Source organism: Plectrocnemia conspersa, unplaced genomic scaffold, assembly GCF_051122295.1.
Source record: "Plectrocnemia conspersa isolate PC_06_02 unplaced genomic scaffold, ASM5112229v1 ptg000005l, whole genome shotgun sequence".
Classification (NCBI taxonomy): Eukaryota; Metazoa; Arthropoda; class Insecta; order Trichoptera; family Polycentropodidae; genus Plectrocnemia; species Plectrocnemia conspersa.
In genome coordinates, this window is record NW_028277169.1 from 17,216,273 (window position 1) to 17,231,685 (window position 15,413).

Sequence of the window (15,413 nt, forward strand, 5' to 3'; positions counted from 1 at the left end):
TCCACTGATGAAAGAAAAATCTGAGTTATCCGTGCTTATTCCTGTTGAATCAATATGTGAAAATGTTGTAAATAGTATATATAAAGAAATGCATTCTGTTTCAGATGTTCCCCTGTTTAGTGATTAAACAAAATTGCATACCTATAGCTCAATAGATAGTATTATAATTAATGAAAATTGTGATTTAGATTTCGACGAACAAGCGAATTATCAATTTTTACACTGGCTGCCATTTTGTAAAAAAAAAATATATTTTTTTTTCATACAGAACGTATAGTGCTCGGTAGTTCTATACGATACTAAAAATTTAATTTTTAATCTTTAAAACCAAGCAGTTAGAGCGTTAACTCTTCTGAAAGTCTCAAAATGGCTCGTATGGGGTTCCGATCGAACTGATACATCGCTTGTTTTGAAGCAAAAAACTATTTTTTTATATTTTATTTAGATGAAGTTTAGGCTTTTTAACGCTTCATATATAGCGATCTTTTCGTTAAAATTTAAACCTAATGAGTTACGAATTTTTATACTTGTCGCCATTTTGCAAAAAATTGACACATTAGATTTTGCTAACGAACATATACAGGATGCTTAAGAATTCTATACTGTCACCAAAATAAGTATTTTTTATTTAATATTACTAATATCCATTTATTTTTTCTATTATCTTCTTGCTCTATCACGACCTTGACTAGGTCACATGCTTACTTTTGTATTCGTATTCTGCTGTTTGTATCCTTAATCACTTTTTTATACATGTCCCATGTTTCCTATGTCATCAGTTTTCTTTGCTAATTCTTTCTGATGGCTATTGTAGAATTGGCGGATTTAAAATAAAAGTTTCATTTACCAAACAATCTTTTTGTTTTCCTTTCACAATCTCAATATTTTTACTAATATATAACCACCAATTTCTTCGCAAATATACTTCCTAAACAATAAAATTGAAAATTACTAAAATAATAACTATAAAAATATGAATAAAAGTTGAGCGTCCGGTACTAAACACACTCACTAGCTGCGGTACCTGGCGAAATAATCTTGTTTGACATTATAACCTAAATGATTTAAATAAGTTTTTAATACAAGACGTTAACACAAAAGACTGCTATTTCTATGGCTATTTTGGTTCAGACTCAAATGACTAGTGTAATAAAAACCTATAGCAGATCGATATTCAGTGTAATTGGGTGATGGTATCCACTGAGTTGAATCGCTCGATATTTTCTTTTGGGATGATAAAGAAACTAACAAAAATAAAAACTTTGAAAATATTTTTTTTATTCAATTTAATATAAAAAATTATACAGAAACTTAAACAATTATCAAGAAAAAATATTAAAACCACATTGGATATTTCCCTAACATATGTCTTATTATTAATATGGCAAATATAGTTTTATAAAAAAAATGTAACTCATCATTAATACTGAAAAGTACAGGAGCCTGTGAACTGCCATGGTAGGTACCGGTGCTAGAGCAGTTTAACACTTATCAGTTCACTTCAATGCCAAATCGAAATTTAACGCAAAATGTGACATATGATTCTTTCAGTTGGTGCATATAAAACAATTTAATAATTTTAGATTTAATAAAAAAAACTATTTTTTAGATATAAGAAAATAATACTTTTTAGATATAATAAAAAAAAACTTTTTTAAAGGCACTGTAAATTATGGTTGGCAGTTGACATGTTAATGGCACACAAACACTGAATAATAAAAATGGAAGACAATATATGTACATATTCATCATCAAAGAGGTATTTCAGGAATGATGGGATCTGCGGTTCCTTTTATTGTAATATCAGAGAGCCCTTTCTTGATTTTAACAAAACGCCTTTTGAACTCCAAACCGCATCCTTTGGACAATCGAAAATCAACCAACAATTTACCGTCCATTTCAATAAAGTTGGCTTTGAACACAAGTTGCATTTTTCTACTATCAATCGTCGTAATAGTGATCTATAAATTAAAAAAATGATTAATACGTCATAATTTTAAATAAATAAAACAATTTAACTTACGCCTTTATTTTGTGCCACTTTCCACTGGCATTGCATACTATTAAGAACATTTCCTAGCTTTTCCAAAGCAACAGTCCATTCACAATTTACAAAGAAACGCGTCATCCTCTTAACAAACTTTCGGAATACACCTTGTGATGCTGCACACGTCTGAGTCGGATTGAATTGAGTCGATAGTAGCAAATCGTCTGTTATAACCGGTTGAGAGAAGCACAATAAATCGTTATTGCACTCGATCAATGCAGCTGTATGATCACCGGACGGTAAGGGTTGCGATAGGCAAATTCCATTGGACTCTCGCACATGTTGATCTATCAAATACAAACGAAAACATTCACAAATTGATCTAGGTAATGATTAATTAATATACTTACAAAACGCAGCTGTAGTTATATTTAGCAGCCATGCTTTGGTAATCTAGCTTTATGAGTTATAAAATCAATCACACAGCTAAATCGCCAAAGCAAAGACACTAATTATTGTCGATTTATATAGATTATAAAATAAACATTGAGATGCAATACGATACGCGCTGTCCCAGGGCACAGGCGTCCCTGAGAATCAAAACAGCTCAGAGTCACCTAGTACCTGAGACAGAACGTATCAAAATAATCTGTGAGATTAAATAAAAATTGAAATGCTCACCATCGTCGATGCATTTCTCTGAAAACCAACGGTTCTCTTTTAATCGTTTCATAGTGGAACGCAATCTGGGCTCTGTAGCTAAGAGATTCCTTAATAATCCTAAGGGACCAGCCGATATGTTTCGCCATGGACCTCCGACTCCCGCCACGCTACCAGCACACCACGTATTAAACTCAGGGCATTTCGAAGAGGGCTGATCCCACGGTAATTCTACACATACGAAAACAATCATAGTGAACATCTTTATTATGAAATCATTTTGATAATAAGCTATATTTAAATGCTAAAAAAACAATGCAACTTACCAAATTCAAAACACAAAGTGCAAAAAATAAAAACAACAACAAAACAAGTGCGATGCGATCAAGAACGTTTGTAACTTCGGTACCGTAACTTCAGGAAATTTTCATATAATATCCTACAGCTAGGATACCAAAGATACAACCGACTCATGTAAGACATCCATGCAGCATCAGCAAAAAACACTTACCGCCAAATCGTAGTTAAAACGACATCACAAAAATAATGAAATAATAATAGTTCATAATTCACAATTAAAAAATGATATAACAAGCATAATTGATATTGAATTTTGATTAACATTTTATCAAAGTATTAAGCATACGAGTATAATACCAATATGTTCAATGCGTTATGTTTATAATGACACGTGTACTATTCTATTTATTGTAACATGACAAGCATTAGCCTAATGCGTTACACCGAAGTAAAAACAATCAACCACTAAGTAAATAGTGAGATACCTGACTGGAAATCAGTGACATCTACTTCATTAATTATAAACGATTACAGCTCACTAGCAATAGATGCACTATGCACGACTTAACTCGATTTTATTTTAATTACTCATCAAGAGATTAGGAAAATCTGTGAAAACCTAATCTGTGATGTCGGAATAATAACTAATTAACTAATTCCAATCTTCCAGGCATAATAAAAATTGGAAGACACTAGGGTATACATGGGTTTCGAACCCGTGTCTATCGCATGATTTTCTAATGCATATTAACTTAAAAATATGATCAAAAAGTATAAAATAGAGAGTGAAAAACTGATCAAGATCCCAAAAAATGCTTTATATAATGGAAGCACTGCTGAAATAAAAAGCCGTGTCCATTACGCATTCAGCAGTACGTAACAATTGGTCAGTTGAATTCTAAAGATATACACAATACACTTCAGATAGAATGATAAATTTCTTCATATTGAAATGCAAATTATATAAATATTTATTGTGATAAATGTACACAAATATATGTGATTACAATAATATTGAGCATTAATAGTTTAGTCTTAATTTGCAAAGCGGAATGATGAGTAGTGTAACCCAAAATCTGTCATTATTTAACGAATATTGATGAGGGATAGCTTTATACTGACTGGGTAAGCTAGTTTTTTTACTACTTATAAACGTAATACAGAGATGTATTAGATTCATCGAAAGAGTAGTATCTTCTCATCAGCATGTGTATCAATTCCATTATCGTTAGAACCCTGTTAAATCGACATATATAAAAATGAATATCAAAAAACCATGCCGTATGAATAACATCTCATTTTAATTTAAGTGTTATCGCATTGATTATTTAGTCACTATAATTTAATTAATACAAAATAAAATGATAAGTCGATCAACATGCAACATTTAAAACAATAAAAATACTAATAATCCTAACAAGTGACAGTAAAACATCAAATAAAGTGTAGTAATTTCTTCATACTGATTTAATAACTATTATAAATAAACACAATAGCAACAATTTGATAATAAATACATTCGCGAAAACTTTGAAATGTTACTTCAATATCATTGAAAAGCTATAAAAATCATACAAATCTGTATTATTATTTGATCACGTGTTCACAAAATCGTGCTTTTATGTATCATTGATGTATCATATTATGATTAAAAAATAACTCAACGAACCTCCGACAAGCATGGCTACTAGAATTATTCCGCAGGACCATAAATCGGCAGGAGTTGCATGATAAGGTCCTGTTAAGACTTCCGGTGCCACATAAGGTAAAGTGCCACATTTCCTATCGAGCATTCTCTCGACATTCTTCATTCTATTGAAATTATACGAGTGAATCTAATTATTCATTGATTCAAATATTATATATTATTTAAGTAAGATAAATACCTGAACCAAGTCGCCATTCCAAAATCTGATATTTTAACGTTATCATATTGATCCAGCAATACGTTTTCAGGTTTCAAATCTCGGTGCGCTATTCCCCTTCCGTGCAAATATTCTACTCCGTTTAACAATTGTCGGAAATATCGACGAGCATTTTTCACCGGCATGCCGACGTCTGGCTCTGAATATATTGACAATTATGAACTACAAATTACGAAAACGGTTCTGAGAACATGCACATTGAGGATAAAATATGCTTTTCGTAAGTCGTTACGTACCTATTTTATCAAACAGTTCACCGCCCGAACAATATTCTAAGAATATGTACTCGTAATTGGCGTGAGATCTTTTCCCGTAAAATTGTAATAAATTGGGATGCTTCAAAGATTTTTGTATGGCAGTTTCTTTCTTGACAGATAAAGCCGCATCGGCGTGTTTCCGTAGGTCTATCATTTTCATGGCGACCGCCTCACAGGTTGTTTGGTTTATGACAAGTTTCACTCTGGAAAGATGTAAACATGATGATTAATTCAAATTGATTCATTTGGTAAATATTAGTCAATGTGGTGGTAAAGTTATTTAAAATAATTTTAAAATATGACTTCATAACAAGATATGCTTTTGTTGGTTGACAAGGGTCATCATGATATTATTATTAATAGTGATTATTTTTATTGCTATACTGTAAGTCAACATATTTGGTAAAACAAACGACATTTGTTTGATAGCTGATAATTGCACATAATATATAGTTTAGAATAGAAACTGAGCATTCCGCTGTTACTTTAGCCAATTGCATGAAACTAAGTCAGTTTTCTAAAAACATATTTTTTTTAATTATATTTTGTCCCAGCAAATCGCCCTGATGACAATATGTTCATTGATAAAGGTTGAAAAATCAATGAATGAATAGTAAAAAATATTATAATTGATCAAAGATAATGAAGCTAGCTTTGTGGTAGTTTCTGTATCTTCTCGGACCTGCTTTGATGACAACCCTAATATCCTCACTAACAACCCTAATGTCAAAATTCCCAGAACGGAATTTTTAGAAGCACATTTGACACTTAAATTTAACGGCATCCCTGGCCATTGCATTACAGCTTTTTAACTGAAATTGTTACGTTATGGCCTTATTGAAACTCATAAAGCATAATATAGCTTACTGAAATTATTTTATCTCCACTGCTATCGTTGATTTAGGATTGAAAATATCGAAACAAAAAATATCCTGTTACTAAATAACATCATCGATATGATTCGCCTGAATGTAGGCATATACGTTTGTCAGCATGGGTGTGTGAACTCTATAGAAAGAAACTATTCCACAGAATACCTTGTTTTACTATGCATTCTCGCATGTGTTTTAAATGAGACACTTGACCCACATAAATCAAGTAATAAAGCTGAAACTTGACAGTCCTAGTATATTTTTACATCTTTCTATTCAGAATGCACCTACTTCAATGGACTGCACAAATTATATTTGCTTTATTACTGGTGTGTGTTTTCATAATTTATGGAACAAAACAGAAGCCGTGGGCTTTAATTTTTTTTTTCATAGAATCTATTCATTCATAATTGCATATTATATCCAGATGGTAAAATATTTTCGTATAAAATCCACAAAAACTACAACAAAACTTTGGTTTATTCTTACATAATCATCGGATTTTAATTCTAACGATTATTAGTATCTATATACATTTACATGCGTTGATATTTGCTTGATTCCAAGTTTTCGTTATTTTTAAAATTTCAATAATAATAATTACACAAATAATTTTCAACTATTTTTTTTATCAATTTTCATACAAGTAAAACGCAATAAAAGGTGTTTATTTTTAGCCATTTTTAAAAAAATAATGCACAGGATGATTGATGTATGTGTGCATTTTCGAATTTCACACTTTTCCTGTAACATATGTACATTGGACTGTATATTATTTGTTTTATAGATAAAATTTGTTCAATTATATCAAAAGCAATAGCGTTGTAACTAAATTAAAGACGTTCCAAACTTGGATGAGCTATTTATTGGTAGCGATTAATTACTACTGTATTTTTTAAGCGTAATTAATTTAATAGTTGCGAAATTATTGAGCACATAAATACATATTGTTTTTTACCGATTAAACTGATTTATAAGTATTAATGATCAAAAGACTATGCTAATAACAAAATTGTCAGTGTCTCAAATAACTTGGCTAACTTGTTAATTATTATCATATTATTCAATATAAGTTAAATAGATATATTACAAGAAAAATATCAACATGTCCAACAATATATTTAACGTGCTGTTTTTGTATAGGGCAGGGGTTCCCAAACTTTTTCGGTTACCGGCGGCCTTAAAATATCAGATTTTTCCGTGGCGTTTTAAGTCAAAACATTGGTCTATCACTGGGCAAACTTCATGTTACTGATAGGTTTTCTTCATTTCCAATTCAGAAACGCATTGATGTATCTATACCTCTTATGTTATCTGAATTTTATTTAATAAATAATCAAAAGTCCCGACTTTCTTGTGTAATTGAAAAACTTACCTTTTGAAAAGTTATTACGCAATTAATGGCGAATATTTATAAGCGAATATTAACTACTTTGCAATAGTATAAAATACACAATTTCAGCTGTTTCGGAAACATCTATACTGAGACTGGACCAGGGTCATAGTTGCAGCGAATGGCCACTTGTCCGAACGGATTCAATACGGCAACGACACAGTTGATGTTGTTAGGTTAGTCTAAAAATAAATTAAACAATTTATTGAAGACATTATTAAAATAATTAATGGGATGGATGGGCTTGTTGTTCACAACACAACTTCTCAAATCTCGGAGTAAATTTCCTCATTTCCTGTTTCACGTTAATTTTCGAACGATATTTACTTTTTATTACCGCAACCGCCAAAAACCCAGCTTTGCACAAATAAGACGTCGCAAATGGAATTACTATTCGTAGAGCTTTACCACTAAGCAGTGAATATTCTTCTTTTACTGATATCCAGAAATCAGAAAATTCCATGCTACCAAATTTTGTCTTCAATGTATTATAGCAGGACAACTTAATAAGAGATTCTTCTTCTTAAGAAGTAAATTCGGATGGAGCTTTGGCTCTAAATGGATCTTGAATCCATGTGAATTTATCGATATTATCTGCTTGAAAGTATTTTTCGAACCATTTGATAAGCTGTGTTAGGTGATCTTCAAAAACAGATTTATATTTCAAGACAAATCAACTTCATTGGAGATTACAAACTGGTGCAACAAGGGAAAACAATCATTGATACCATCTTCATTAATTTTTTTTGAAAGCTGAAATCTTTTCTGTTAATTTTAAAATGTGCATATTGCATCCTTGCAGGGAGAGATTCAACCCATTTAACTTTTCATTGATATCACATAGGTATGCGAGTTTAATAAAAAAATCAGTTTCCACTAAGAGTTTGGCATGCTCATGTTTTTCTTTTTCAATGAGTGTATATTTCTCACTGTAATTGGAACGTACGAGGCAATACACTCCCACAAGAGAGCCATCGTGAGTGACAGTAGTACAACAAAGATGTGTATTCAGCTCCCATATCCTTACACAATTTTTTGAAAAATTACTTTCAGTGGCCGAGTTTTTATATAGTTTACTATATTTAGGACACATTCTAAAAGTATATTTATTATTTTTTGATGCAAGTGCTTCTCTCTGTGAATGATGCAATGGGTCCAAACTGAATCCTCCATAAGAGCCGGACATTGAACGAACACCAACGCACTTTGTCCATTCCAAATTATTTTCAAACATAAATACATTCAGGATCTCGAACAAGTTCTGAGCCCTTGTACTTTCAGTAATACTTTTACAAAAGAGAAGGTCCTCCACGATTGAATTACCATCTAAGAACCATACGTAACAAATCAAGTGTGCATCCTTATTATTGTCTGTGGCCTCATTGAGCTGGAATCCAAATTCACTTCCTTTTAATTTTTCAATTGTGTATTGAGTCCCTCCGCCATGTGCTGAATTCTGCGACTAATGGTATTGTTAAACAAAGGCACGTTTGAAGTCAGTTTCCCCGCCAACTCGTCTATCATAATGTTCACTAAATTTACAGCATGCTGGTAGAATGAGTTGCTCTGCGAAGGTACGGGGCTTTTTACACTTAGCAATTCTATATGCAACTTTGTATGATGCTAGCAAAGCATTATTTGGTTTTGACATATGTTTATAAATGGTGCCTTTTTGTTGTTTTAATTCTTTTAACTTTCTAGTAAAAAGTTGCGAGATTTACCGACAAAGTTTGAATAGTTGGTTTCTAAATGTCGTTTTAACTTACTTGACATACACTCTGGTGCCAAAACTTTCATACACAATATACACTATGCACTGTTTCTTTTTATCATTATCATTTGTTGATGTAAAGCCAAAATCCAAGTAACTGTCGTCATATTTACGATATTATCGCTTCCCGGAACCCCTGCCATTAATTTGTGGAGCGTCAGTACTATCTTTATCATTCAAGTTTAATAAATATTTATCCATTTTTAGGGTGCTTAGATTAATAACTTTTGAGAATCAACTTAATCACCACACTATTAGGTTAGTTCAACAAACAAAAAATAATACGAGCACCGAGTACCGAAAATGACAGATAAACAAATACAAGTACAATTTTGTTTTAAATTCACACTGATAACGCCTTACGTTTATGACAAACGGTGACAGCGAATGAATGGATATCCAACTCACAACGTAATGGCATATTTGCTGGGCGCATGATTCAGTCACTCAGATCCGACCACGAAATTCACCGAGTTGGACTACTGGTTATACTGGGGTCTATGCAAGTTGAGATATGGGAAGCGCTGTTGCCAAATTGTTCACTCCAGCGCAGCCTACATGAACATAAAATGCCAGTCAAATTTATGTTGGCCCAAGTAATATTTTCTAAAGTAATAATATTAATATTTTGTATAGGAAAATTTTCACAGCGCCCCTGTAGCAAAGTTGCGGCGCAATTTGGGAACTCCTGGTATAGAGCATTTGCAAAAAGTCAAGTTTACTTTAATCACAAAATTACAAATGCAGCTTTGATTCTATATCACTCTTTTATAGTAGGGCATATTTAAACTGACGCTTTCTACAATTCTGTATGCATGTCTTTTAGACAAAATCGCATGCAATAAAGTAATAAAAGTAACAGCATCCGCCAGTCCAAAATCACATAAATACAAAAGAAATTTCCTCAAGTTTCACATGACATTGAAAAAATATAAATCAAGGTCATATTTACTATTTACGTTGAGCACATATATACCATACCAGAAATGTTAAAATACTATGAGTAATTTAAATGAAATATTGTAAAATATACACAAAAATTGACATTTATGTATTTTACGTTTTACTTATAAATGGCAAATATATAAGGGAGATTTCATTATTTTTAAATGTTGAAAATACCTATAAAGTACGAATATTTGGTACTTTGTACAGGGTTGTCTCAGATATGATTTATGGGAACTAGCGGTCTTTTTTAACTTTCCGCATAGTTCCCAGAAACAAAAGAAGTGGCTTTCGTCAGCAGCGTTTAACTACCACAATCGTCAAAATTAGCACTTTGTAATGTATATTCATATTTTAAGTGACTCACTGATACAATCATTTTAATTTATATCCGATACAAGTCAAAATTCCGTTTTCGTTTTAAATTTCAGAGCTATTGCTATTATATTTTTTGTTTTTAAGGCAATCAGCTATTGCTACAAGAAAAAAAATATAACACGTTGAACAACATTTAGGCTAGATCTAGTCTTAGTTCAAATTCTTAAGTTGGCTTAATTGTTCTAACTGCCTTTGCCATATTGTTAAATTATAATATATTATTAGTGATTTGACTTTTTATTACTTTTTGGTTTATAATTTGCTGAAAATCACCGTTCATTAATACTTCAGTAATTAACGATTTCTCTGGGCTAATAACTTGTATATCTCCATTTTCTATTAAATCAACATTCTATGCATTTTTAAAAGCCAATCGTTTAATCAGCTTGATAATTTGTTTCGTAATTTTATATTTACTATGTTGGTTAAATCAGGACATCGCAATTTTAAACAATTGATGAAATTGTATTAACACTAGATTTACGAAACCCGTCAATTTGACGGATTTGACTTTTAAGATTAAAAATACAAAAAAGATTTTTTTTATACCCCAATCAAAATGTGTTGGTTATTAACAATACAATCATACGCATATATATCACTAGCCCTTTTTTTTATTGCCCTTTTAATTTAGTAGTAATGTGTTGTATATACCTATTTTTACTGACACCCATCAAATTGACGTGTTATGAAAAGACCCATTGTTTTCCTCCCTTCCCTTGCTCCGATTATGTGCAGCGATGCACTGTTACCCTCAGACTTGTATGCACATTATTAGGTCATTGCTTTCTAAATTTGACTGAAATAGGACAACATATAAAAAATAAAATATGTCATCAGTCCTGGCCTAGCAAGCGACTGTTGAACATCGAACACGAAAGTGAATTTTGAAGTGAATTTTATTTGAAAAAACTCGTTTGCTGTGTGTATCGCGTGTGAAATATATGTACTGTTATTCGATTTGTGATATATATTTTTGTGATTTACGTTTTACTTTCTAATTGAAAATCCTGAGGTATGTTTTTCGAAAACATTTTCATATACTTATATTTATTATGAATATAAATTTATATTTACTTTTTAGAGTACACATTATATCTACTACGTATCAAAAAGATTCTGATTCGACCTATTTTTGTGTGAATTGAGTTTTATTTTTATTGAGTGATAGAGCTTTACTTTCTAACTGAAATCGAAATTTCCCAGGTGGGTAATTTGAAAATCTACAATATATTTATTTTTATTATAATAAAAAATATATGTTCATTTATTTTGTAAAGGTTAGCTGTTATGGACAAACATCTAAAAAAAAAATGAACTACTACAAAAAAGAATTCGTATAAACGAAGACGTATCTGATACTGAATCAGATGCACAAGTTACTGAACTATGTGAAAGCGATGATGAAATTGCGGAAGAAAACACTGAAAGTGAACTTTCCGATAGCGAAGATGAACATTTTCGTAATATATGTCGTAGCAAGACAACTATGCGTATTCCTTCAGACTCTGAAAGCGAAAGTAATATGGATATTGCTGAGAGATCTTATAATGAGAACAATTTGACAGAAAAATCTTCTGATGGGACTGTATGGCAAATATTAGAAGCAGGTGGAGAAAGTGGTAGACCATCAGCTTACACTATATTCAACGATGTCTCTGGTCCCACTGCCTATGCTAAAAGAAACATCATGCTTGGAAATGTAAGTAGTGCATTCCAGCTCATAATTGATCATAATATAATGGATTATATCAAAACTTGCACTGAAACTGAAGCATGCAAAGTTTTGAAAAAGGATTGGACTATTACAAACTCTCAATTACGGGCTTTTCTGGCACTTTTATATGCCCGGGGAGCATATGAAGCAAAGGCTTTGAAAGCTTCTTATTTATGGTCTAAGAAATGGGGACCTGCCTTCTTTTCGCAAACAATGCCCAGGGACAAATTTATGGAGATTCTTAGATTTATCCGTTTTGATAAAAGAAATGAACGAAGCCAACGCTTGAAAACGGATAAATTTGCTTTAGTTTCCACAATCTGGAATAGATTCATTGAAAACAGTCAAAATTGTTACAAACCTGATGCAAATATTACAGTAGATGAGCAATTATTTCCAACAAAAGCTAGATGCCGATTTCTGCAGTACATGCCAAATAAACCAGACAAATTTGGCATAAAATTCTGGTTAGCATCTGATGTAAAAAGTAAATATCTCATAAATGGTTTCCCATATTTGGGTAAAGATGAAACGCGAACTACCAATATACCTTTAGGTGAACATGTTGTGCTCAAACTTGCTGACCCATATTTAGGTTGTGGGCGAAATATTACGACTGACAATTTTTTTACTAGTCTTTCACTAGCAAAAAAATTACTTATGAAAAAAACTACTTTAGTAGGAACTATACGTGGAAATAAAAAAGAATTGCCGAAAATTGCAAAAGCTAAAAATGATGATATGATTCGATTTTCATCAAAACTGTATAAAACTGAAAACTATGTTCTCACAATTTATAAAAGCAAACCTAAAAAAAAAGTATTATTGCTAAGTTCAAGGCACAAAACAGTAAAAATAGAAAACAGTAATAAATTTCTCCCAGAAACGGTAGCATATTACAATAAAACCAAATGTGGAGTGGATGTTGTGGATCAAATGGCGCGGAAATATAGTGTGAAAGCAGGATCTCGTAGATGGCCTCTACAAGTTTTTTATAACATCTTAGATTTAGCGGCGATAAATGCATGGATTCTATATAAAGAGGTTACTGGAGTAAACATATCAAGAAAAAATTTTATTTTTCAATTGGCCGAAGAGCTAGCAGATGACAACAGAGATGCCCCCGGTACTAGTGCCAACCTACCGTCCAAAATTTCAAATGTCCGTAATCGTAAGTCTTGCCAAATAGGGTTTTGTAAAAAAAATAGATCTAACAATACTTGTAATAAATGTAAAAAATATGTATGTGGAAAATGTACGTTGAAAATTGATATTATATGTAAAAAATGTAAGAAATAAAATTATTATAATAAAAATACGTTGTTTTAAAATTAAATTAAATAGTTTCATTATAATAAATGTAGTTTTAATAAACCCGTCAAAATGACGGATTTCAGTAAAAAAAGGTATATATCTAATGTCAGTAAATCTAGTGTTAAGACAAATTTAATGCAACTACATCAGAAGATCTCCGAGAACACCAACGGAGGAATTAATTGTAATATTGCTTTTTGTGACAACATCTAATAAATTCTAATGACGATCGTTGTTGGTGGCAAAATACTCAAAAAGGTTTTGATTGTTGTGCAGCATGAACCAACGAATATGTGACAAGAGTATGATTTTACAAAAATATTATAAATTTGACATTTAACATTTTTGATATATTTTTTTCTGATATTAAATGACGCTAAAATTAATGAATTCTGCAGAACTAGTATTGAGAAAAATGCGTTTACGACATCCTGAATTATTATCAGCACTTGGAGGCACTTCATAATAATTGAAAGATTTATTTTACATCAAAATTCTAAAAACAAGCGCTAAAGAATAAGATTCATAAAATATAGTATGTTTTTTGAATCGAAACTCGTAGATTTCTTAGTTACACATTCTTGCAATAAAAACATATTTAGCGTTGGGTTTATTTTTTGTGTCAAAAAATATTACCATAAACCAAATACAACTAGAAAGTTTTTGGCGTAGCGCACAATGCAATCTTGACATTAATTTCACGCCGAAATATCAGTGAAAAGAAAAGATAAGACATATGGCGTCCTTTCGAAAGAGAGGGTGATGGAAACTGTGGCAATGGTCGCAAAAGTCGCTATTAAGACCTCAGTGTGATCTATCGAAACATTTCCATAGAGTACGAACAGCGTCAAAATGTAGGTTGGCAGCACTGATTCGATGCCGAAAGTGAAAACACCGGCGAGTAACGGTTTCGAAAAATGTCTGCCGGCGTTTCCGGCGCCGAAAAAAATGGCCACGCGCGCAGCAGACAATATGCTAAGTGGCGGCGAGATCGGGGCGGAGGCTCGTCCTCGCGCCGTCGAATCCTCGACGAGCCCCCGCCCCGCACCACGTGTCGCGTCGGATACTGACTCTCCGTAAGCGCCCTCGCCGAGCGTGTGCGCCATTAGCCAGCCCTCGACGAAAGAAGAACACATCGCGGGCCGAGTGGGGCTTCGGCGGTGTCACCGACAACGGCTGCCGGTCGCCTTGCCGGTGCGACGGTGCGCCGATGCCGCCGCCAGCCGCGCCGCCGCAGGATCAATCGACCATAGACAACCAGACCTGTTGAGAGGCGATCGATCGATTCGCCAGTGCGACGCTTTTCGCAACGCCGACTCGAGCTCCCCCTCTCTAAGCTAATTTATGCTAATTATTAACTAAATACTTGGACGTCTACTATTCTAAATTTGCTTTTCTGTCGCTTTTATGTACATTTAAATTCGTGTTTACTTCAATTGGAAATTACCTCAAAATGTTATTTAAAAAGCTTATTATATACTATAACTAAAAGCTAATTATTAAATTCGTTTATTAAGTTGACCAGATTTTGAAAATATCAAAGGAGAACACTAAAAATAAAAATGCCATCTCGGACATTTTTGTTCGAAAAGAACCAAAAATAGGTCATTTCGAAAATTTTTGCTTAAAAACCTTCTCAGAGTTTTTGTTTTAGAAAGAAAAATTGCTGCACAAGCTTAAAAATAGGCCATTTCGAAAACTTTTGCTCAAAGGCTATCTCCGAACATTCTTTGAGGGGGAGAAATTGCTACGAGAGTTACAAAAAAGGTCTTTTTGGATTTTTGTTCAAAACAGAGAACAGTTTTGAGCAGAGCTTCTAGTCGTTTTACGTTCATACAAAGTTTACTTCGCAGCCTAAAAAAATACTATTATATTTTTTAAGCATATTCCCATT

At 32.5% G+C, this 15,413-nt stretch overlaps 1 protein-coding gene and 1 long non-coding RNA gene across 6 annotated transcripts; one reads left to right on the top strand and one right to left on the bottom strand.

The window, feature by feature from the left end:
• Nucleotides 1-1,256: 1,256 nt before the first annotated feature.
• grp (serine/threonine-protein kinase grp) lies at nucleotides 1,257-14,815 on the bottom strand. Of its 5 annotated transcripts, XM_088185787.1 has the most exons (8): nucleotides 14,591-14,770; nucleotides 7,377-7,576; nucleotides 5,109-5,332; nucleotides 4,834-5,034; nucleotides 4,617-4,759; nucleotides 2,669-2,878; nucleotides 2,024-2,334; nucleotides 1,257-1,961 (listed from the first exon to the last, which is right to left on the bottom strand). In XM_088185787.1, exons 4-8 carry the CDS (start codon nucleotides 4,995-4,997, stop codon nucleotides 1,752-1,754), a joined length of 1,038 nt encoding a protein of 345 aa, XP_088041913.1. In that variant the 5' UTR covers nucleotides 4,998-5,034; nucleotides 5,109-5,332; nucleotides 7,377-7,576; nucleotides 14,591-14,770; the 3' UTR covers nucleotides 1,257-1,751. The 5 variants fall into 5 exon arrangements, with proteins under 5 accessions (XP_088041913.1, XP_088041912.1, XP_088041911.1 ...); XM_088185786.1 differs by lacking the exon at nucleotides 7,377-7,576 and having other exon boundaries at nucleotides 4,834-5,011; nucleotides 14,591-14,815; XM_088185785.1 differs by lacking the exon at nucleotides 7,377-7,576 and having other exon boundaries at nucleotides 14,591-14,802.
• LOC148234979 (uncharacterized) lies at nucleotides 8,135-14,764 on the top strand. Its single transcript, XR_015809555.1, has 2 exons — nucleotides 8,135-10,953; nucleotides 13,639-14,764. It is a non-coding gene; the product is annotated as an uncharacterized LOC148234979 (long non-coding RNA).
• Nucleotides 14,816-15,413: the final 598 nt, after the last annotated feature.

Excerpts from the sequence above, each read along its gene's own strand:
- grp (XM_088185786.1), bottom strand. The coding sequence starts at position 14,655 with ATGTGTTCTTCTTTCGTCGAGGGCTGGCTAATGGCGCACACGCTCGGC. Across the intron at positions 5,333-14,590 it reads GGCGAGGGCGCTTACGGAGA|AGTGAAACTTGTCATAAACC; the intron begins GTCAGTATCCGA and ends ACATCTTTCCAG. Across the intron at positions 2,335-2,668 it reads AGAGAAATGCATCGACGATG|ATCAACATGTGCGAGAGTCC; the intron begins GTGAGCATTTCA and ends TGTATTTGATAG.